General features: G+C 43.8%; 1 protein-coding gene across 5 annotated transcripts in view; it reads left to right on the top strand.

Annotated features, from left to right (window-relative positions):
* dph1 (diphthamide biosynthesis 1) overlaps positions 1 to 21731 on the top strand; it is a 613903-nt gene that overhangs the window by 417607 nt on the left and 174565 nt on the right. For 4 of the 5 annotated variants that reach the window (XM_087977225.1, XM_087977228.1, XM_087977227.1 and 1 more), the window contains one exon: positions 19190 to 19258. The exons of the other annotated variant lie outside the window; for it this stretch is intronic. In XM_087977225.1, coding sequence (XP_087833351.1) covers positions 19190 to 19258 — 69 coding nt within the window. The remainder of the gene's footprint in view (positions 1 to 19189; positions 19259 to 21731) is intronic. 5 annotated transcript variants of the gene reach the window in all.

Genomic DNA, 21731 nt, shown 5'->3' with positions numbered 1-21731 from the left:
AAAGGAGATTCCAATGGCCCAAAAATGTGAATCCTTCTCCCATACACCAGCTCGTCAGCCATGCATCCATCTTCTCTATCCTCCAATTCCTGCCCTCACCAGCTCGTAGCACTGGGAGTAATTCAGATATTACTATTCTCGAGGACCTCCTTTTTAAATTCCTCCCTAACTGTCTGTAATCACCCTTCAGAATCTCAACCTTTTCCCTTCCTATGTCGTTGGTTCCAATGTGGACAATGTCCTCTTGCTGGCTCCTCTCCCATCTTTCTTGTTAACTTTTACATGGGCTGTTAACCTCAGCTTCACTTGACCATTCTGCTGTGATGATCTTTTACTTTGAATTAGATGACATCAAATGTTCGCTTCCCCCCACACCGCCTCTTGGTCTCAATGATTAGCCTCTCGCTCTCAAACCATTAAAGATTCACCCATTTCAGGCAGAATTTTTATTTTCTCCCAGAAGGTTGTGTGTATCTTTCTCAAAAGCGGGGAAACAAAGCCACTGAATATTTTAAAGCAGACTTAAATTCTTGATAAGTAAATGGGAATGGACGTGAAAGGTTATTGGGTATATGCAGAAATGGAGGGGGGAATGGTTACCCAGATCAGTAGTGAGGGGCTGAGTGGCCTACTCCTGCTCATAACCCCGATGTTCAGAAGGGTGTTTGAGTTTGACTCCATCATTTAATCAGACACAGTCCATTTCCAGACACCCATCGACAATATTTTAATATCCTGAGTGCAGTCTCTCAAAGTTTTGAGCAATATATGAATGGATTCCCCTTTTCGGAACGCTGGGAACAGCCATAGTACCAAGCGGAGATCTGTCCACAGTGGGAAAACATTTGCACTGGTTCCGAAATGGTGGTGGTGGTACTGTTTGACCTTTTAAGACATCGGGGTGGCACGGTGGCACAGTGGTTAGCACTGCTGCCTCACAGCGCCAGAGACCCGGGTTCAATTCCTGCCTCAGGCAACTGTCTGTGTGGAGTTTGCACATTCTCCCTGTGTCTGCGTGGGTTTCCTCCGGGTGCTCGGGTTTCCTCCCACAGTCCAAAGATGTGCAGATTAGGTGAATTGGCCATGCTAAATTGCCCGTAGTGTTAGGTGGATTAGTCAGAGGTAAATATAGGGGGGTGGGTTTCCCTTCGGAGGGTCACTGTGGACTGGTTGGGCCGAAGGGCCTGTTTCCACACTGTAGGTAATCTAATCTAATCTAATTAAGACATTGTGTGCTCCTTGCGTTTATATAGCATCTTTCTTGACATCAGACTGTTCCAATGCACTTTACAGTCAATTAAACACCTTTGACTTTTAGTCATTATTATCATGTAGGATATATGGCCCTTTTCCTGCCACTGAGGCATGGTGTTGTAGGTTGAAGTCTCACTCCAGAGACATGAACATACAATCTGGACAGATATTCCAAATGCAGCACTGAGGGAGTGCTGCACTGTTCAAGTAGCTGTCACTTGGATGAAATGAGGCCCTGTTAGGCCCTTCAAGTGATTCATTTCCAAAGAAAAGCAGTGTTCTCACCAGTGTTATGACCAGCGTTGATTCCTCAACCAGCATCACTTAAAGAAAAAAACAGTTAACATCTCATTGCTATTCGTGGGGGCTTACTGTGTGCAAATTGGCTGCCTTGTTTCCTACATGACAACAGTGACTAAACGAAATGTACTTCATTTGCTGTAAAGCGCTTGGAAGCACCCTGAGTTAATGGGTTGATATATAAATGAAACTTCCTCCCTTCCCCTTCCCTTTATTTGGTGCTTTCTGCCTGTAGCGAGGCAGTAAACTGAAGCCAGTGGCAGTGTCACAGAGGAAACCTGGCCACAGCCAGAACTTTGCTAACCATAACTTTCAGCTTGATCCCCGGTCAGCTTGTGAAGGTTATAATTTTACCAGAACCTTTCCAGCTGCAGTTTCTCTTCCCTGCCATCCATCACATTAATGGCTTTATGTTTCTAAGTGGCTTTGGTGTCACATTAAAATTCCTGAAGGTGCTGATTTGGGACCAGCCCAGTGTTACAGGAGCTAATAATTGCTACATATATCAGGGAAGTTTACACAGAGCTGGAAGGAGGCAGGCTAATTGGTTGTCGGAACATTGGGGACCACGTCTCGAGAAGCATTTGTTTTAATAAAAGGCTTTCAGAATTAATAGAAAACTTTCTTTCTGGTTAATTGTAAGTGGAGAAGTTTATTACGGGAGCAATTCCTGTGGGGAGAAAGACATTTTATAAAGCCCAGCCATTCCAGGACAATGAGACAAAGTTCAGCTTAGAGTCACCGAACTGGAAACTGAACTCCGGGCGTGGGATGGAAGCAAAGATTACCTGGACTCTGTGCACCAGGAGGTGGTCACATCCCTTGGGGTAGCCTCCTCTGATCGGATCAGGGACAGGAGTGTGTGTGTGTGTGCGTGCGCGTGTGTGAATATGAGTGAGGCAGCTAAGGGAATTGTGAGAGTCCAAGTGAGGGATCCTCAGCGTTTTCAATAGTCCAACAGGTGCTTGCTGCCTGTATGGATAAGAGCTGGGGGAAACATAGAAAAATACAGCGCAGTACAGGCCCTTTGGCCCTCGATGTTGCGCCCATCCAAGCCCACCTAACCTACATTAGCCCACTATCCTCCATATGCCTATCCAATGCCCATAAAGAGGGAGAGTCCACCACTGCTACTGCAGGGTAGATAGAGTCAGAGAGCTGTACAGCACGGAAACAGACCCTTCGGTCCAATTCATCAATCAGATAGCCCAGTCTGAACTAGTCCCATTTGCCAGCATTTGGCCCATTTACCTCTAAACCCTTCTTATTAATTTCCCAATCCAGATGTCTTCTAAATGTCGCAAATGTACCAGCCACCACCACTTCCTCTGACAGTTCATTCCATACACGCACCACCCTCTGTGGAAAAAATTACCCCTTAGGTTCCTTTTAAATATTTCCCTTCTCACCTTAAACCGATGCTGTCTAGTTCTGGATTCCCCTACCTTAGGGAGAAGAACAAAACATAAGAACTAAGGAGCAGCAGTAGGCCACCTGGCCCCTCGAGCCTGCTCCGTCATTCAGTAAGATCATGGCTGATCCTTTCATGGACTCAGCTCCACTCACCCACAGTCTCACCATACCCCTTAATCCTTTTATTATTCAAAAAATTATCTATCTTAGCTTTAAAAGCATTTACTGAGAAAGCCTCAACTATTTCACTGGGCAAGAATTTCCACAGCTTCACAACCCTCTGGGTGAAGAAAGTCCTTCTCAATTCGGTCCGAAATCTGCTCCTCCTAATTTTAAGGCTATGCCATCATGTTCTAGACCTTGTCTATTCACCCTATCCCTGCTCCTCATGACTTTATAAACCTCTATATGGTCACCTCATAAGCTCCAGTGAGAAAAGCCCTATCCTTTCCAGCCTCTCCCTATAACTTGAACATTCCAGTCCCAGCAACATCCTTGTAAAACTTTTCTGAAAATTTTCAAGTTTAATAACATCTTTTCTATAGCAGGATGGCCAGAATTGCCCACACTGTTTTCAATGTGGCTTCACCAATGTCATGTATAGCTGCAACTTGGCATCCCAACTCCTGTACTCAACGTTCTGACCAATGGCAGACACCTTCTTCACCACCTTGTTTATGGGTGAACTGAGCTACAGGAAACATGGAGGAGCCAATAGTCGTAGGAGATAGTATTGTCGGGGAATGGATACGGTGCTCTGCAACAAAGAATGAGAATCTGACTCTCCAGAAAGACCCCCTAATGTACAGGCATAACAGTGCAAATTCCTCTCTTGGAAAGAGTTGTGTTTGTGTAGCACCTTTCAGGACCTCTGGATTTATACAACCAAATAAATCCTTCAGGAGTACAGTTACTGAGGGGATATAGGGAACACAGCAGCCAATCTACACACAGGATCCCACAGACAGCATGGCGATCAGATAATGTGTTTCAGTGACATTCACAGAGGGGTAAACACTGGCCGGATCCAACTTGCCCTCGAAATGGTGCAGTGGGATTCTTGTCAGCGACTTTAGAGGCAGGCAAAGACTTGGTGGAAAGGCAGTCTCTCCAGCACTCCCTCCGTGCTGTGCTGTGCTGTGGAGTGTCCGCCTGGATCTTGTGCTCGAGTCTCGGGGAGTGAACTTCCATCCATCTTTCACTGTGATTGACAAATGAAAACAACTGAAAGACAAATAAAACCTTTGCTCCACATCTGTAGCACTTGAAATGAGGTAAGGTTTGAACTGCTGGTCGTTGGGGAGGTTCGAAGAAGAGGAAAAGAAATGGGAATGGGGCTATGTACTTATCAAAGAAGTTCTTTGCGATTGAATTCTGCCATCTCTTCAGTCACAGTTTGGGACTCCAATTGTGCTTTCGCACTCTGGAGGCTTTCCGAATCCAACTCCCAGTGGACCAAAGCCTCCAGTACAGTTGCTGTGCATGTATCAATCGACTCTGAACTGTTGAGATGAGGAATTGAAATGTTACGGTGCTGGAGCAAGCCTGGTGAGAACTGTACCAGCAGTGTAGAGGTGATCCTTTATCTTAATCCCAGGACAGAGGGGATTGTGTTACTGTCTGCAGTGGAGAGATTCAGTCCCTAGTGCTGTGACTGCCTCCTCAAACTACCAATGATGCATTTTTTAAAATCATTTTCTTTCTGCTGTTTGGGTTTGTATTGGAGATGGAGCTTAGGTGTCTCTTCCTGCTTCCCAACCCAGTACACAACATCCATTTGGTATGTCCAAAATCCCCTTACACTTCAGCCCAGTTCACCACCACATCCCCCCTTCCCCCCATCTCACAGCATCCAAATGTTTCTTATAAAACTGTCTCTAGCTTCCTCATCTACACTAAGACTGAAGCACTTGCATTCCTGTAGCACCTTCTATGAACTCACAACAACTCAAAGCATCTTCCAACCAGTTGAGCACTCTTTGAAGTGTAATAATTATTGCAATGTAAAATGTGAAAACTGTACACAGCAAGCTCCCATAAACAGCTGTTAACAACAGGACAATTTGTTTTAGTGACATTAATGTGTCCTTTCCTCCACACTTCTGCCATTGGCCACCTCCCATGCCCATCCTGACTGGACACACCTTTGTCTAAAGTTAATGCTGAATTCGATCATTTTAACCCTCCTTCAATATTTTGCACGACTTAATTCCTTTGAAGACATTTGTTAAATACATTTGTTAAATTAGCAGAGGAAGTAGTAGATGCAGGTACAGTCACAACATTTGAAAGACATTTACGCAGTGCATGAATAGGAAAGATTTAGAGGGATATAGGTCGATAAAAAGTGCGGAGCTGGAAAAAGCACAGCTGGTCAAGCAGCATCAGAGGAGTAGGGGAGATGACGTTTCAGGTCAGAACCTTCCATCAGTCCTGACAGTTCTGACAATTAGTGGCTAACAATGAGTGGTGTATAATGGCAGATCGTGTGATAATAAGGACAGGTGTGTTGGGGGTTAGCATAAGGACAGGGGGAAGGTGCACAGGCCCTAAAATTGTGGAGCTCAATATTGTGTCCAGGAGGCTGTGAAGTCTCCAAGCAGAAAGTGAGGCGCTGTTCTTCCAGTTTGCGCTGAGCTTCACTGGAGCACTGCAGCAAGCCTGAGGCAGAGATGATGGACAGGGAACAGGGTGGGGTGTTGAACTGGCTATAGTACTGTGTAACTTCCATCAGTTGTTGCCTATTGTCTAACGCTTCTTAAGGAAAGGAATCTGTTATCCTTAACCCAGACTGGCTAAAATATGACTTAAACTCCAATGTGGTTGACTACCTTCTGAAATGGCCTCGCAAACCTTTCAGTTCAAGGGCAGATTAAGTTCAGATTAAGCATCAGCAACAAATGGAGATCTTGACAAGCAACACCCACATTCCAGAATGGAATAAAAAATTCTTCTATCACCAATAAACTGTGACCTTCCCTGTTTTGAAAATATTTGGTTAGTTAACTCATGCTCAACATCCCATAGCTTCTCGTTAAATTTTTACGTCATTTGGAAAAGTCACAGAAATGAAACTTGAATTATGGAGCAATAACTGTTTGCTCCAGATAAGTACAATTGAAACAACAATAGGCTGACGGCCTCGTCTTTTCATTATTTGTTCCTCTACAAAATCTGCATGGCATTTGCAAATCAAAAGCTCTTAAAATGTTAATGAAGCTGCACCTCACAAATAAAGGGCAGCCTGTAATCTTTATGGTCAAGAGCCCACAACCTTGGTTTTGATTTCTCCTGGTATGTTATAAATCTCACAATAGCCCGAGCTGAGGCAGACTTGAGTAAGGCCTAGATGGGTCATGTCACTGAAAGTGGAGAATCAATATGCAAGAGACAAGTTAGGGTCACTGAGACTTCTGGAATTCAAGGTTAATCTGCAGGGTATTTCTGTGAGCGATCTCACGGAAAAATTATTGAGCACTTTAATTGCTTCTTTAAATTTTCCTTTACTACAAAAATATAGTAAATGCGGAAGGAGAGAGAGGCCGTTTCATTAGCCATCAAGGTTCATCCAATCAGAAAGCAAAGTGCCTTGATTCACCAGTTGGGGAAAGGCTTCACAATGATAGATCTACCAGCTGACCAATGGCAGCAATGGGAGGTGGGTGATTGGAGGTGGGATGCCAAGTGTTGAATCTTCCAGGAATACATATAGCCAGAGTTGGCAAGTCTACAAGCAACCATATGAACTGTGCCCTTGAAGGGATGAGCAATGTGAGACTGTATGATATAAAGGTAGGTTTCTTAGAGACTAACTGGAGAATTCAGAAGAAACCCATTTACTAAAACATGATTGGGATGTGGACCTCACTCCTGCATGGCGTGACTGAAGTTCTTCAAAAAGCAGTCTTTATCATACCCATGTTCGCCTCATTGGGTGCTGTAATTAACAATGATACCATAAAAAGACATCAAAATTTTACCCTCTTGTATATTTTTCCTGCTGAGTTTATAGGTAGTGTTAAAAACAAAATCAGAAATTGCTGGAAAAGCTCACTAGGTCCGGCGCCATCTATGGAGAGAGAAAGCAGAGTTAACATTTCAGGTCGAGTGACCTTTTTTCAACACGTAGCCAGTATTATTCCTCCACGGTCAGCTAGCAAGACAATCCCCGATGAAATGATTGCAACTTCCTCAGAACGCTCAAAGCTTCTATCTGTAATTCCCAACACCAGAGATAGAAAGGAACAGCAAGAGGCCATTCAGCTCCTCAAGCTATTCTGTCATTCAATTAGCTCATGGCTGATCAGCATCTTTTAACTCTATTTACCCACCTTGGTTCTGTCATCCTTAATATCCTTGACTGGCAAAATCTAAATGAGGAGATCTGAAATGGCAGATCTTATTGTAGCAGCAAATCTAACAATGTTTGATAAGATCTGACAGATATTTCTAACGATTTATATTTTTGTGACATCTGAACATATTTCCTGTCTATACAATCTGACTTCTTGTTGTTATTCTTCTTGTGCCAACGTTTCTCCTTTATATATTCTTCTGCCCACACCTGTAGAACTACAAAACTGTCACACAGAAGACCATTCAGCCCATCAAGATTGTACTTGCTCTTTTTGAAGAACTATTCAATTTGTCCCACTCACATTGTTGCATTTTTTTCTCCTTTGAGTGCTTACCCCAATCCCTTTTGAAGATGAATGTTGCATCTCTTCTCAAAATCAAAAGAACTGCGGATGCTGTAATTCGGACACAAAAATAAAGATTGCTGGCAAAGCTCAGCAGGTCTGGCAGCGTTTGTGGAGAGAAATCAGAGTGAACGTTTCAGATCAAGTGACCTTTCCTCAGAACTCATTCCTAACTACTCATTGTTTCGAAATATTTTTTTCTCTCAGGTTGCTGATGATTGTTTTGCCAGTCTTCGTAAACCAGTGCCCTTTAGTTGTTATCCTTTCAGCCAATGGAAACACTATTGGATAGGATTTTATGCCTGTAGGCTACGGTTATGCAACAAATGCTCACAAATTACTCAAAATACTCATTAAAGTTTTCTTCTATGTAAGATTTCAAAGGCACAGAAACAGGCTGTTTTATTGCAGTTAGTTCATGCAGGTGTTTGTGCTCCAGAAAAGAATTCCCTATTGGATTTCTCGATGATTATCTTAAATTGATGGTCTCTAGTTATACTGTTCACCACTATTCCCGCCTTCCAAAAGAAGAATTGTCTCTGTACCCAATTTACCGAAAGCTTTTAGAGACTCTATCAGGTCACTGTTTGGCCATCATTATTCAAGGGAGGAGAGACCCAGCCTGTCAATCCTTTAGTGATACATGTGCCCACACATTTGTGGTATCATCTTCTTTGCAACTCTCCCTTACATCTGTATCATTTTTATATGATCCACGTCCAGTCTGACCATGTTTCTCAGTAACTCAAATTCTTAATGTCCAAGATCAAGATTTAATAGTTACCAACAATGCTATATATTTCACAAAGGCAGGGTGATGTTCAAATAATGAATCAAGCTTTCAAAAATCCCAATTCCAAACGGGTGAAGGTTTAATTCAGTGACGAGCTTAGTGCTGCATCCATTAACATAACATTGCTTTGTGTGTGGCTGCAATGCCATTATTTCTGAGACAAACTCTCTTCCTTAAAAGGCAGTGGAAGCAGAGTTGTTGAATAATATTAAGGCAGAGGTAGATAGATTCTTAATAACGAAGAAGGTAAGTGGTTTTTGGGGGTAGATAGGAATGAGGAGAGGCTAAATGGCCCCCACCTCCTCCCAGTTCAGCAGTATATGAATGCTCATATTCCTGGTTGTTTTCACACTGTCAGCAACACACTGGGTTAGCCACTGTGACAGAGTAGAATAACAAGGGAATTGTATCATGGAATCCCGAGAGAGCCTCAGTTTAATGACACGTCCGATGTACAGTGCCACTGACAGTGCTGTACTCCCTCAATACAGGGCTGAATGGCTAACCCGGATTTTGTGATGGAGTGTCTGAACTGGTGCTTGAAGCCACACCTTCTGGCTCCAAGCTAAGAGAGTGTTAGTCACTGAGCCATGCAATGACATTCCAATTATACAGTGCAGTAAAGATCAAAGGTGTGCAGATTGGACAGTCTGTCAATAGAATCATAAACTAAAAGAAAGGTTAGCATGCCATCGATCGAGTGCTGTATTGATCAGGTGATGTCATTGGCGTATTTAGCAAATTGATCGCTAGCAACCAGTAGCATACTTAATAAATAGTATAATCATATACATCATCGTTACAATCAAAGAAGTCCGGAGTAGCGCATCATTATGGTGTTGGTTTTTTATTCAGTCTCTGATAGAGTCTGTGATGTAGACACCAATTAATAACTAGCCATGTGCACAGAGCCTTTCTCCCATCACACTGTGACTGGTGAGAAATATAGACTTGAACTCACTTGCAAAACAACGACTTACATTGAAATAGTGCCTTTAATGCAGTAAAACATTCAAAGGCACTTCCCTCGAGCGTAAGCAGACAACCCACAGCGCTGATCCAAAAAAGAGCTGCAAGGACAAATGACCAAAATCTTGAAGAAACAAGTAGGTTTCTGGCTGCATCTTAAAGAGGGGGAGACCCCTACACAGGCTTGGGGCAGGGAATTCCAGAGGACAGCTGAAGATTCGACAACCAGTGGTTGAGCCGAGTAAGGAGGGGTTAATGTTCTAACACAGTGTGGATAGAGGATTGTTCAACGAACAGAAAACAAAGAATGGGGACAAATGAGTCAAGAGAACAGAGCTGAGGCCACAACCAGGTCAGCCATGATCTTATCAAATGATGGAGCAGGCTCAAGGTGGCGAATGGCCTCCTGCTCCTAACTCGTTATCGAAGAAGCCAGAGTTCGATGTCTCAAAGACCTGTTGGATTTAAAGATGTTTAGAGAAGAGGTAGGCACAGCCATGGAGTGATAGAAAGTGTATGTTAAATTGGAGGAGTTGCTGGATGGAGCTTAATGATCATGTGGGATGGAGATAATGAGCGAATGGGACACGCTTGAATTTGGAAAAGGACCCCACACTGGAAGGATTGCAACTGAAGGCGATGTAGGTTCTTGCAACAGAACTGGTACCAGGATACCTTAACCCGGGATATGTTTCACACGTACAGCCTGCTGCCAGCTCTGCTGGGTGCACTGTATCACAGCAACGACTCTCTCTGTCCCTCACCCGCTTGACACAAGGCTGCCTTCCTGTATAGGTAGAATTCATACACTTACAACAGCTACTTGCATTTATCTAACACTTCGAATAAAATAATATTAACACGATGAAATGTCCCAGGGCGCTTCAACAGAGCAACAGTCAAATAGCAATTGACACCGAGGTGCAAAGGAGCTTGAGATGGATGTTGGTTTTAGGGAGAGAGTCACAGAAAGGCAAAGAGGTTAAGAGAGGGAGTAGAGTTTGCTCCTTGGAACATGAACGCAAGACTTTGAACTATGACCTTTCAATATCCTGCCTGCAACAGTTTGCTTGCAGAGTGCAGGGGTCCCAAATAAGTTTTGAAAGATGCTATGTATTAATGAGTTTCAAGAACTTCCTTCTGAGGCACATTGCTCCATGAGCATGTGATTATCTGATATCCCAGGCCATTTACCTCTGAATCCCCGTGTTAAGCAGTGCTGATGAGCTGACTGGAGCATTACTGGGTGAAGGAGTAAAGGCCGGTGTTGTAAAGGAGCACATGTTCTGCTTTTTAAACAAGCAGATTCAATTTACGAAAACAGAAATTGCTGGAAAACCTCAGCATGTCTGGCAACATCTATGGAGAGAAAACAGAGTTCACATTTCAGTTTCAGTGAGCCCTCTTCAGAACTTGAGAACTGAGTTCCAAGAAAAGGTCCCTGGACCTGAAATGTTAACTCTGATTTCTCTCCAGCGATGCTGCCAGACCTGCTGAGCTTTTCCAGCAATTTCTGTTTGTGTTTCTGATTTCCAGCATCGCAGTTTTTTTTCTCTTAGATTCCTGTTGCATTGGCAACCAATGGTGCTGGATTGGAGGGCAGCAATTATACAAAGACCTAAGAACTTCTACGTGGAAGTGGGCTACATCACACACAGTGTCAAGTTGCATAAAACAGCTATGTTTTATGGCAGGCTGATAAAGAAGTTGAAGTCACATGGGACCTGCAGTGAGCTTGTAAGGTAGATACAGACCTTAGTCATAGAGGACAGAGAGTAGCAGTGGAAGGGTGTATTTCTGCCTGGAGATCTGTGACCAGTGATATTCCGTAGGGATCAGCGCTGGGACCCCTGCTGTTTGATGTATATATAAGAGAATGTAGATGGTCGGATTAATAAGTTTGTGGATGACACAAAGATTGCGGGAGTTGTGGATAGTGAGGAAGATTGCCAGAGGATACAGCAGGATATGGATAGTCAAGAGTCTTGGGCAGAGAAACGGCAAATGGAGTTTAATCTGGACATATGCGAGATTATGCATTTTGGCAGAGCTAATGCAGGAGGGAAGTATATAGTAAACAGCAGAACCCTTAATAGCATCAACATGCAGAGGGATCCTGGCACACAGGTCTATAGTTCCCCTGAAAGTGGTAACCCGAGTGGATAAGATGGTCGAGAAAGCACATGACAAGTTTGCCTTCATTAATGGGGGCACTGAGTATAAACGTTGGCAAGTCATGTTGCAGCTGTACATAAATTTATTTTAGGTCACATTTGGAATATTGTGTACAGTTCTGGTCACCACTCTACCAGCAGGATGTGGAGGTTTTAGAAAGGGAACAGAATCGGTTTATCAGAATGTTTCCTGGTTTGGAGGTTATTAGCTATAAGACGAGGTTGGACAAGCTTGGCTTGTTTCAACATGGACATTGAAGGATGAGGAGTGGTCTAATAGAAACATACAAACTTCTGAGAGGCATGGATGGTCAGAATCTTTTTCCCAGGGTAGCAATGTTAATTACTAGGGGAGGCACGATTCTTACGCAGAAGGTTGTAAGTGTCTAGAATGTGTTGCCAGAGGAGATGGTGGAGGCAGATACAATAGCAGTTTCCAAGAGGTATCTTGACAGATACATGAACAGGCAGGGAATAGAGGGACATGGACTGCAAGAGGCTAAAGTTTTTTGGTTTAGAAAAGCATCATGTGTCGGTGCAACTTTGGTGGACGAAAGGGCTTGTTCCTCTGCTGTACTGTTCTTTGTAATACAGGGAGTTGTGCTGTGCTGTGGTGCAGTAACAGTGATTACTTAACAGGACTCGAAATCCATAGACCTAGTTTAATTATGTTTCCCCAACATAGTTTATAGACATTGCTGACAAAGCCAGCATTTGTTTCCTATCCTAAATTATCCCTGGACAGGGTGGTTTGCTCTGCCATTTCCGAGGACAGTTAAGAAGCAATTACATTTCTATGAGTCTGGAATCAAACAAGGTCAGACCATCTATTACCATCTACAAGATGTACTGTACAAATTAACCAAGTCTCCTTCGACACTACCTTCCAAACCCATGACACTTCCATCTAGAAGTACAAGGACAGCAGATACATGGGAACACCACCTCCTGCAAGTTCACCTTCCAGACACCCACCATCCTGACTTGGAAATATATCGCCGTTCCTTCAGTGTCATTGGGTAAAAGTCCTGGAATTCCCTCCCTCAGGACAGTGTGGTCCAAGGACTGCAGTGGTTCAAGAAGGTCATCCACCACCACCTCAAGGGAATCTGGTATTGAGTAATAAACATCAATACAGCTACTGACATCTACATTGCATGAATGAATGAATCTAAAGGTAAGGGCGGCAGATTTCCTGCCTTAAAGATGTGAATCAATTGGTGTTCATTTCATGGTCACCATCACACTGTTTAATCCTGTTTAGATAGCCACACGTGTAAAAGGTTACATTGGTTGTGCATAACCTGGTGATTTCACCATGGGTGACATCTCTGCACTTAGACATGTAAAAACTGTATCTTTTTATTTATCTGTGTCTTTAATTGTTGCACTTGTTTTAAAAGCAAGTTACCTGATACTCATTGTATGTGGTGTTTACACAGCTGTTTGTTCAAGCATTAGTGGAAGCCTAGTTTGCATACTAGCTGGAGCCAGAGTCTGAATATGAATAGAGCTTTCGCTGGCAACAATTAGCTGATTAGTCTGTGGACTAGTGATCAATTATCTGAATAAAGAGACCTTAGAGTGCAGTGCATAGTTCCTTGAAAGTGGAGTCACAGGTAGATAGGATAGTGAAGAAGGTGTTTGTTACACTTGCCTTTATTGGTCAGTGCATTGAGTAAAGGAGTTGGGACATCATGTTGCAGCTTTACAGGACATTGGTTAGGCCACTGATGGAATACTGTGTGCAATTCTGGTCTCCCTGCTATAGGAAGGATATTGTGAAACTTGAAAGGGTTCAGAAAAGATTTACAAAGATGTTGCCAGGGTTGGAGGGTTTGAGCCATAGGGAGAAGCTGAGTAGGCTGGGGCAGTTTTCCCAAGAGCATCAGAGGCTGAGAGGTGACCTTATAGAAATTTATAAAATCATGAGGGGCATGGATAGGGCAAATAGACAAGATTTTTTCCCTGGGATGAGGGACTCCAAAACTAGAGGTTTAAAGTGAATAGAGAAAGATATAAAAAGTTACTTAGGGGCAACATTCTTATGCAGTGGGTAATGCGTGTGTGGAATGAGCTGCCAGAGGAAGTGATGGAGGCTGGTACAATTTACATTTAAAAGGTGTGTGGATGGGTACATGAATAGGAAGGATTTAGAGCGTTATGGGCCAAATGTTGGCAAATGGGACTAAATGTATTTGAAATATCTGGAGGAGTTCGACCAAAGGGTCTGTTTCCATGCTGTACATCTCTATGACTATGACTATCACTGAGACTAGCTCTCAACTCCAGACTTTATCCATTGAATTCAAATTTCAGCACCTGCCACGGTGGGTTATACTTTATCACCAGAACATTAACCTGTGCCTCTAATTATTCACGCAGTGACATTACTACACATGGGGTGGCATGGTGGGTCAGAGGTTAGCACTGCTGCCTCACAGCGCCAGGAACCCAGGTTCAATTCCACCCTCAGGCAACTGTCTGTGTGGAGTTTGCACATTCTCCCAGTGTCCGTGTGGGGTTTCCTCTGGGTTCCTCCCACAGTCCAAAGATATGCAGGTTAAGTGGATTGGCCGTGTGAAATTGCCCCATGGTGTCCAGAGATGTCAAGCTGGCTGAATTAGCTGTGGGAAATGTGGAGTTATGGGGATAGTGCAGAGGGGTGGGTTTGGGTGGGATGATCTTCAGTGGGTCAGTATGGACTTGATGGCCTGTTTCCACATTGTAGGGATTCTAATCTATTCTATTCTACCATGGTGCCTCATCTCCCCTGGTCTTGAGTTCAAATCTCACCACAGCAAATTACTGGAGATTTTTGATTTTGTTAGTTAAACAGATCTGGAGTAAAAAGTTAACATCAATAATGGTGACCACGGAACTACTAGATTGTTGTAAAAACCCAGTGCGGAAGGAAACTTGCCGTCCTTATCCGATCTGGTGTACATTGACTCCAGCCCCATCGGAACATGGCTGACTCTTAACTGCCCTCTGAAATAGCTCAGCAAGTCACTCAGTTGTGTTTAAGAAGGTAGTTTACTAGCCCCAACTTCTTGAGGGCAATTAGTGATGGTCAATAAATGAATACTGGCCTATCCACTAACTCCCACAACTTATGAATGAATGATAAAAGAGAATCAAAGAGCTGTGTAATGATACAAGGCTCAGGGCAGCTCAGCAATTATTTTAAAATAAAGAGCTGCCAGCCACTGCCAATAAATTGAAGAGTTGTAGCTGCACCAACTGGATGGTAGGCCAAGCAGAAAGCGGCTGATGTGGTGATGATTTGCCAAGTGGCCACTCGAGTTTTTGTAATGCTGGATTGTCCTAACAGCAACTAGAGCCCTGGTCCGTATAGACTGTACTGTGCTGAATAACTCACAATCATCACCTTGAGCTCAAAGGAGGGTCTTTGATCGGAATTGATACAACATGCCATCCTGACATATGGGAGATATAATCTCACGGTATCGAGATATAATTTGGGATTTTAAATTGAACAGCAGGTTTAAAATGCAATATTTAAATTTGCAGAATCACATGTACATCATACGGATGGTGAACAGCTTACAAGAATCTTAATAGGAAGGTAATAAAGTGTGGAGCAGCCAGTATGTTGGTTTGCTGTCTGACCGTGAAGTGAATTGTATGTGTCTATATCTTTCTCACTCTCCTCCTCCACACCTTAAAAATGTGTGTGCGTGTGTGTTTGTAGCTCACTTTTAATTTGAGTGATTCAATTTAAAAATAACCAGCATCAAATCTTTAGTTTTAGGCAAGAGAAATGTTTGGATTTTCATTTTGCAGAGCTGCTGCTGTATTTATCCGAGTACAAATGATAAGAGTATTATCTAAAAATACATACAATTTCTGGGTTTTGCAACAAGAATCTGCTTGTTTATAAAGCAGAACATGTGTTCCTTTGCAACACAGTAAAGAGGAAAAAAATATGATGTTATTAGAGAAAGACAGAGAAGTGAGACTGGCTGAATTGTTCTCGCAGGAACCTAACACAGACCTAATGGGCCGAATGGCCTCCTCCTCCTGTGCTGTGACAATACTGTCTTTCCAAGATCGATGATTGGAAGATTTCACGTATCAGGTAGATGAGAGAGAAAGTTTAGAAAGCACCACTTCACAATTCATCTTGATCTGTTAATTTCCCCTGACTTTAATCATTTTCACTTTGTCCTCTCTACTGTGTAGATGTGAAGAGAACTTGTCGGCACACATTGACTAGAGTCACTTGTAAACAGTATATGTTGGGCTAACAATGGTTTTCAAAGGCTTATGTCAGCAAGAGTTACCAATGCCATAGGCAGCATGTGCTCACTTTACAACATCCACAGTCACTCCCTCCACCACTGATCTCAGTAGCAGCATTGTGTACTATCTACAAGATGCACTGCAGAAATTCACCAAGGTTCCTTAGGCAGCATCTTCCAAACAAATGACCTCTATCACCTCAAAGGACAGGGCAGCAGACACATAGTGAGGTGCTGCATTTTGGAAAGGCAAATCAGAGCAGGACTTATACACTTCATGGTAAAGTCCTGGGGAGTGTTGTGTGAACAAAGAGACCTTAAAGTGCAGGTTCTTAGTTCCTTGAAAGTGGAATCGCAAATAGATAGGTAATGAAGAAGGCATTTGGTATGCTTTCCTTTATTGGACAGAGCATTGAGTACAGGAGTTGGGAGGTCATGTTGCAGCTGTGCAGAACAATGGTTAGGTCAGTTTTGGAATATTGTGTGCAATTTTGGTCTCCCTCCGTTTGGAAACTTGAAAGGGTTCAGAAAAGATTTACAAGGATGTTGCCAGGGTTGGAGGATTTGAACTACAGGGAGAGGCTGAATAGACTGGAGCATCGGAGGCTGAGGGGTGACCTTATAGAGGTTTATAAAATCATGAGGGGCATGGATAGGATAAATTGACAAAGTCTTTTCCCTGGGGTCGGGGAGTCCAGAACTAGAGGGCATAGGTTTAGGGTGAGAGGGGAAAAATTTAAAAGGGACCTAAGGGACAACATTCTCATGCAGAGGGTGGTACGTATATGAGGAAGTGCTGGAGGCTGGTACAATTGCAACATTTAAAAGGCATCTGGATGAGTATATGAATAGGAAAGGCTTAGAGGGATATGGGCCGGGTGCTGGAAAATGGGACTAGATTCGTTTAGGACGGGCGGCATGAACGAGTTGTTTCTGTGCTTTACATCTCTAAGACTCTTTGAGTCTATGACACCACCTCCAAAGCACTCGCCATCCTGACTTGGAAATATATCATCATTCCTTCAGTGTTGCTGGATCAAATTTCTTCAATTCCCTCCACAGTGTTGTGGGTCTACCTACAGCAAATGGACTGCAGTGGTTCAAGAAGGCAGCTCACCACCACCTTCTCAAGGGACGAGGCAATTAATGCTGGGCCCACTGGGGGCACCCAAATCCCAAGACTGAATGAATAAAACAAAACCAATAAACCCTTGGCTGAACCACAATTATGAGAGTCGAGCATTGTAACCTGCACCTTTTGCCATCTCCTCTCCCACAGCTCCTACCCTACAATACAGCCAGCCACATCATCTCCTGTGAGATCCAAAACCCACTCAGAGGGGAGCAGTACCCTAGACAGCTCCTCCCAGACATGCACGCAAGATCACATCAGTTAAAAATCACACAACACCAGGTTATAGTCCAACAGGTTTAATTGGAAGCTAGTGTGCTTTTTAACTTTGTACACCCCAGTCCAACACTGGCATCTCCAAATCAAGATCATATCAGAGGAGGAGATCCCACCGCCTACAGAGCCCATGCCAGTAGGCATTGCCAGGAGTCATAGAGTCATAGAAATGTACAGCATGGAAACAGACCCTTCGGTCCAACCTTTCCATGCCGACCAGATATCCCAATCCAATCTAGTCCCACCTGCCAGCACCCGGCCCACATCCCACCAAACCCTTCCTATTCATATACCCATCCAAATGTCTCTTAAATGTTGCAATTGTACCTGCCTCCACCACATCCTCTGGCAGCTCATTCCATACATGTACCACCCTCTGCATGAAAAAGTTGCCCCTCAGGTCTCTTTTATATCTTTCCCCTCTCACCCTAAACCTATGCCCTCCAGTTGTGGACTCCTCGACCCCAGGGAAAAGACTTTGTCTATTTATCCTATCCATGCCCCTCATAATTTTGTAAACCTCTATAAGGTCACCCCTCCGCATCCGACGCTCCAGGGAAAACAGCCCCAGCCTGTTCAGCCTTTCCCTATAGCTCAAATCCTCCAACCCTGGCAACATCCTTGTATATCCTTTCTGAACCCTTTCAAGTTTCACAACATCTTTCCGATAGGAAGGAGACCAGAATTGCACGCAATATTCCAACAGTGGCCTTACCAATGACCTGTACAGCCGCAACATGACCTCCCAACTCCTGTGCCCAATACTCTGTCCAATAAAGGAAAGCATAGCAAACGCCTTCTTCACTATCCTATCTACCTGCGACTCCACTTTCAAAGAGCTATGAACTGCACTCCAAAATCTCTTCGTTCAGCAACGCTCCCTAGGACCTTACCATTAAGTATATAAGTCCTGCTAAGATTTGCTTTCCCAAAATGCAGCACCTCGCATTTATCTGAATTAAACTCAGAAGTGGGATTTGATCCAACTGCTCCTTGGGTGACTGAGACTACTCAGACCTTAGACCAATTGGCTCAGAGTTATCCATTAATCTGCTGACCTTCCATACCATACAGTGTCTGCTCCAATCAGGAACTGGTTTACTAGGCCCTTGAAGATAGTCAGCACTAACCAAACCAGTGTATTCCAGAAGCACAAATTCCTTTGAGGGAAGGATTAGGGCTTTATCACTCGTCTGTTCCCCCGGCCCTCCCCCATTTAGTTTTGCTGCTAGTCAGCAGCAGAATCCTGAATGATTCTGCCCAGCCCCTCCCAAAGAGACAGAAAGTGGGTGAGGACATTGTCATAGCCGTGATGTCAGTAAATCAGTCATCCAGAAGCTAATGCTCTGGGGACACTGGTTCAAATCCCATCACAGTATCTGGTGGAATTTACATTCAATTAACTAATAAAAGCTGAAACTGAAAACTCTTCTCAGTAATGGTGACTGTGAAACTTTATTGATTGTGTTGTGAGTGAGGAGTGGTAGTGGGGGAAGGAGGAGTGTGGTCCATTGGGAGAATAGCTGTTTTAACTTGGTTGGAGACCCATATGGTAGCTCTTTGTGCCTCATCACCTGCAATCCCATTAGCAGACCTGCTCCTCAGTCAGTCCAAAGGCAATTAAGAATGGGCAATAAGTGATGGTGACACCCAAATCCCATAAACATGTGAAGACAAAGATCTTGTTCTCAGAGTGATTCTCTCCCCCCCCTCCCCGACAGAGAGGCTGAGCTCGGGGCCTGACAGTGATGCCTGAGCTCGGGGCCTGACAGAGAGGCCTGAGCTCGGGACCTGTGGAGCTGCTTTGTTTTGAAATTGACTTACTTCTCGCGCTGGCAGCAGTAGTGATTAACACGAATGTGTGCTGCCACACTCCCACACTAATGCAGCACATGTGTCTTTTCCCCTTCCAGTTACCTTGGCGATGGACGTTTCCACCTGGAATCCATCATGATTGCAAACCCTGGTATCCCAGCCTACAGGTGAGTGAGAGTGCACCTGCAAGGACGAATACCTCATAGAAATATGGCTATTCGAAAGAAATGCATGGTTTTTACACTGTGAGCCGGTTTCACAGTGATGGGTTTGAATTGTCTGTACAGATCCTCCTGCTGTTGGCATTGGTCATTAGCTACAAGTTCCCTTCATGTCAGGTCAGATTTAAGGCACGGGTTTGTGTCTTTGACTGTTTTGAATTGTACTCAAAAGGAAAGGCGAGCACTGATATTTATGTTGCTGCACATCACAAAGAATAATATAGCCTCATACTTTGGGGGCAGTATATTTAGTGTTTATAATCCTCCAAAACCAAACTTTTGTCTTCACATTTTGGAATTTTGGGTGATCAGTTGGCTGTTTTGTCTGGAGAGGAACCTCGTCGGTTAGGTGCAGCCTTGGGTGTGAACAGTGAATGACTTTGATGACTGTTTATTGGAGAAGCACGTGGCACCCACTGTTTGGGCATGGTAAGATCCCAGTAGCAGTGGTGAAGTGTAGGCCTAGCTTGGCTCTTGGCTGATGTTGTTTGAAGGACCGTTTTAAGACCATAAGAATTAGGAACAGCAGTAGGCTATTCAGCCCCTTCAGCCTGCTCTTCCATTCAATAAGATTGTGGCTGATTCAACATTCCTCACATCTCCTTTACGGTCTTTTCCATGTAACCCTTGATTCCCCTGTTGATGAAGAATCTATTTATCTCTGCCTTAAATACATGCAAGGACTCTGTCCCCACAGCTCTCTGTGGCAAAGAGTTCCAAAGACACTCAAACCCCTCACAGAAGCAATTCCTTCCTCATCTCAGCCTAAATTGGTACCCCTTTATTCTGAGACTGTCATGTGGTCCTACACTCTCCCATGTGGGGAACCGTCCTCTCAACATTTACTCTGTCAAGCCCCATAAGAATCCAAATGTTTCAATGAGATCATCTCTCATTCCTTTAAATTCCAGTTAGCAGAATGCCAACCAGTTCTGTCTTCTGGTTCCTGTAAAGTCAAAATATTTTCATGCTTAGACACAAAATGATGGATCTTCATGGAGTATGTTTCTTGCTTTGCTTCATTTGCTCAATGGACTAATACATTGTTCCATGGCATATGGCTGCAGTGCAGCAGTTCATGTGACAGCCTGGGTCAACATTCCCAAAATAACTAGTTCCTAATTCTTAACATTGAGATATAACAAGGATGAATTACAGGCCAGCCAGTCTAACCTTGGTGGTGTGGAAACTATTGGAATCAATTCTAAGGGACAGAATGAACTTGGAGAGTCAACCTGGTTTTGTTAAGGGCAGCTCCTGTCTGACCAACTTGTTTGAATTTTTTGAAGAGGTGACCAGATGTGTAGATGAGGGAAATGCTTTCAACTTCAGCAAGGCTTTAGATTAGGTCCCACTTGGGAGACTGACAGCAAAGGTAAGAGTTCGCGGACTCCATGTAAATTTGGCAAATTAGATCCATGTTAGCTGAGTGGCAGGAAGGAGAGGGTGAGGGTGTTTTTCTGACTGGAAGACTGTCACCAGTGGGGTCCCACAGGGGTCAGTTTTGGGACCGTTGTTGTTTGTGGTTTATATAAAGAATTTAGACTTGAATGTAGGTATGGTTGATTAGGAAGTTCACAGGTGATGCGCAAGTTGTTGAGGTGGTAAATAGTGAGGAGGATAGCGTTAAGTACAGGAGGATATGGACAGGCTGGTCAAGTGGGCTGATCTGTGGCAAATGGAATTCAGTCTGGATAAGCGTAAGGTGGTGTATTTGGGCAGGACATACATGATGATTAGTAGGACCCTGGGAAGCACCGAGGATCCAAGGGACCTTGGTGTGCATGCACACCGGTGTCTGAAGGTATCAGGTGGATGAAGTGGCTAAGAAGGAATATGGGATACTTACCTTTATTAGGCAAGGTGTTGAGTTTAAAGGCAGGGCATTATGTGGGATCTGTATAAAATGTTGGTGAGCCCACTGCTGGAGTATTATGTGCATTTCTGGAGTCTACATTCTAGGAGGGATGTGGTAGCACTGGAGAGAGTACAGAGGAAGATTTACCAGGATGTTGCTTGGGCTGGAGAGATTCAGTTATGAAGAGAGACTGGAACTGCTTTCCTTGGAGCAGAGGAGACTGAGAGAGGATGTGATTGAGATGTATAAAAGCATGAGAGGCATAGATAGAAAGATGGAGGGATCAATGACCAGGGAGTATAGATTTAAGGGTAAAGGGCAGGAGATTTACAGGGGATGTGAGGTAACACTGTTATACCCAGATGCTGGTAGAAATGTGGAACTCACCACCTGTAAGGTTGGTTGGGGCAGAAACCCTCAGAGGAATTTAAGAAGTACCTTAGATGTACACTTGTGATGCCAGTGCATGCAAAGCTACCAGCCAAGTGCTGGGAATGAGATTAGAATGGTATGGTGGCAGTTTTTGACTGGCATGGATGCAGTAGGACAAACAGCCTTTTT

This window comes from Chiloscyllium plagiosum, unplaced genomic scaffold (genome assembly GCF_037043375.1).
Source record: "Chiloscyllium plagiosum isolate Xiang-an unplaced genomic scaffold, Cpla_swu_hap1 HiC_scaffold_31, whole genome shotgun sequence".
NCBI lineage: Eukaryota > Metazoa > Chordata > Chondrichthyes > Orectolobiformes > Hemiscylliidae > Chiloscyllium > Chiloscyllium plagiosum.
The sequence above is the reverse complement of the archived record's forward strand: the minus strand, read 5'-3'. Positions and strand labels throughout refer to the sequence as shown.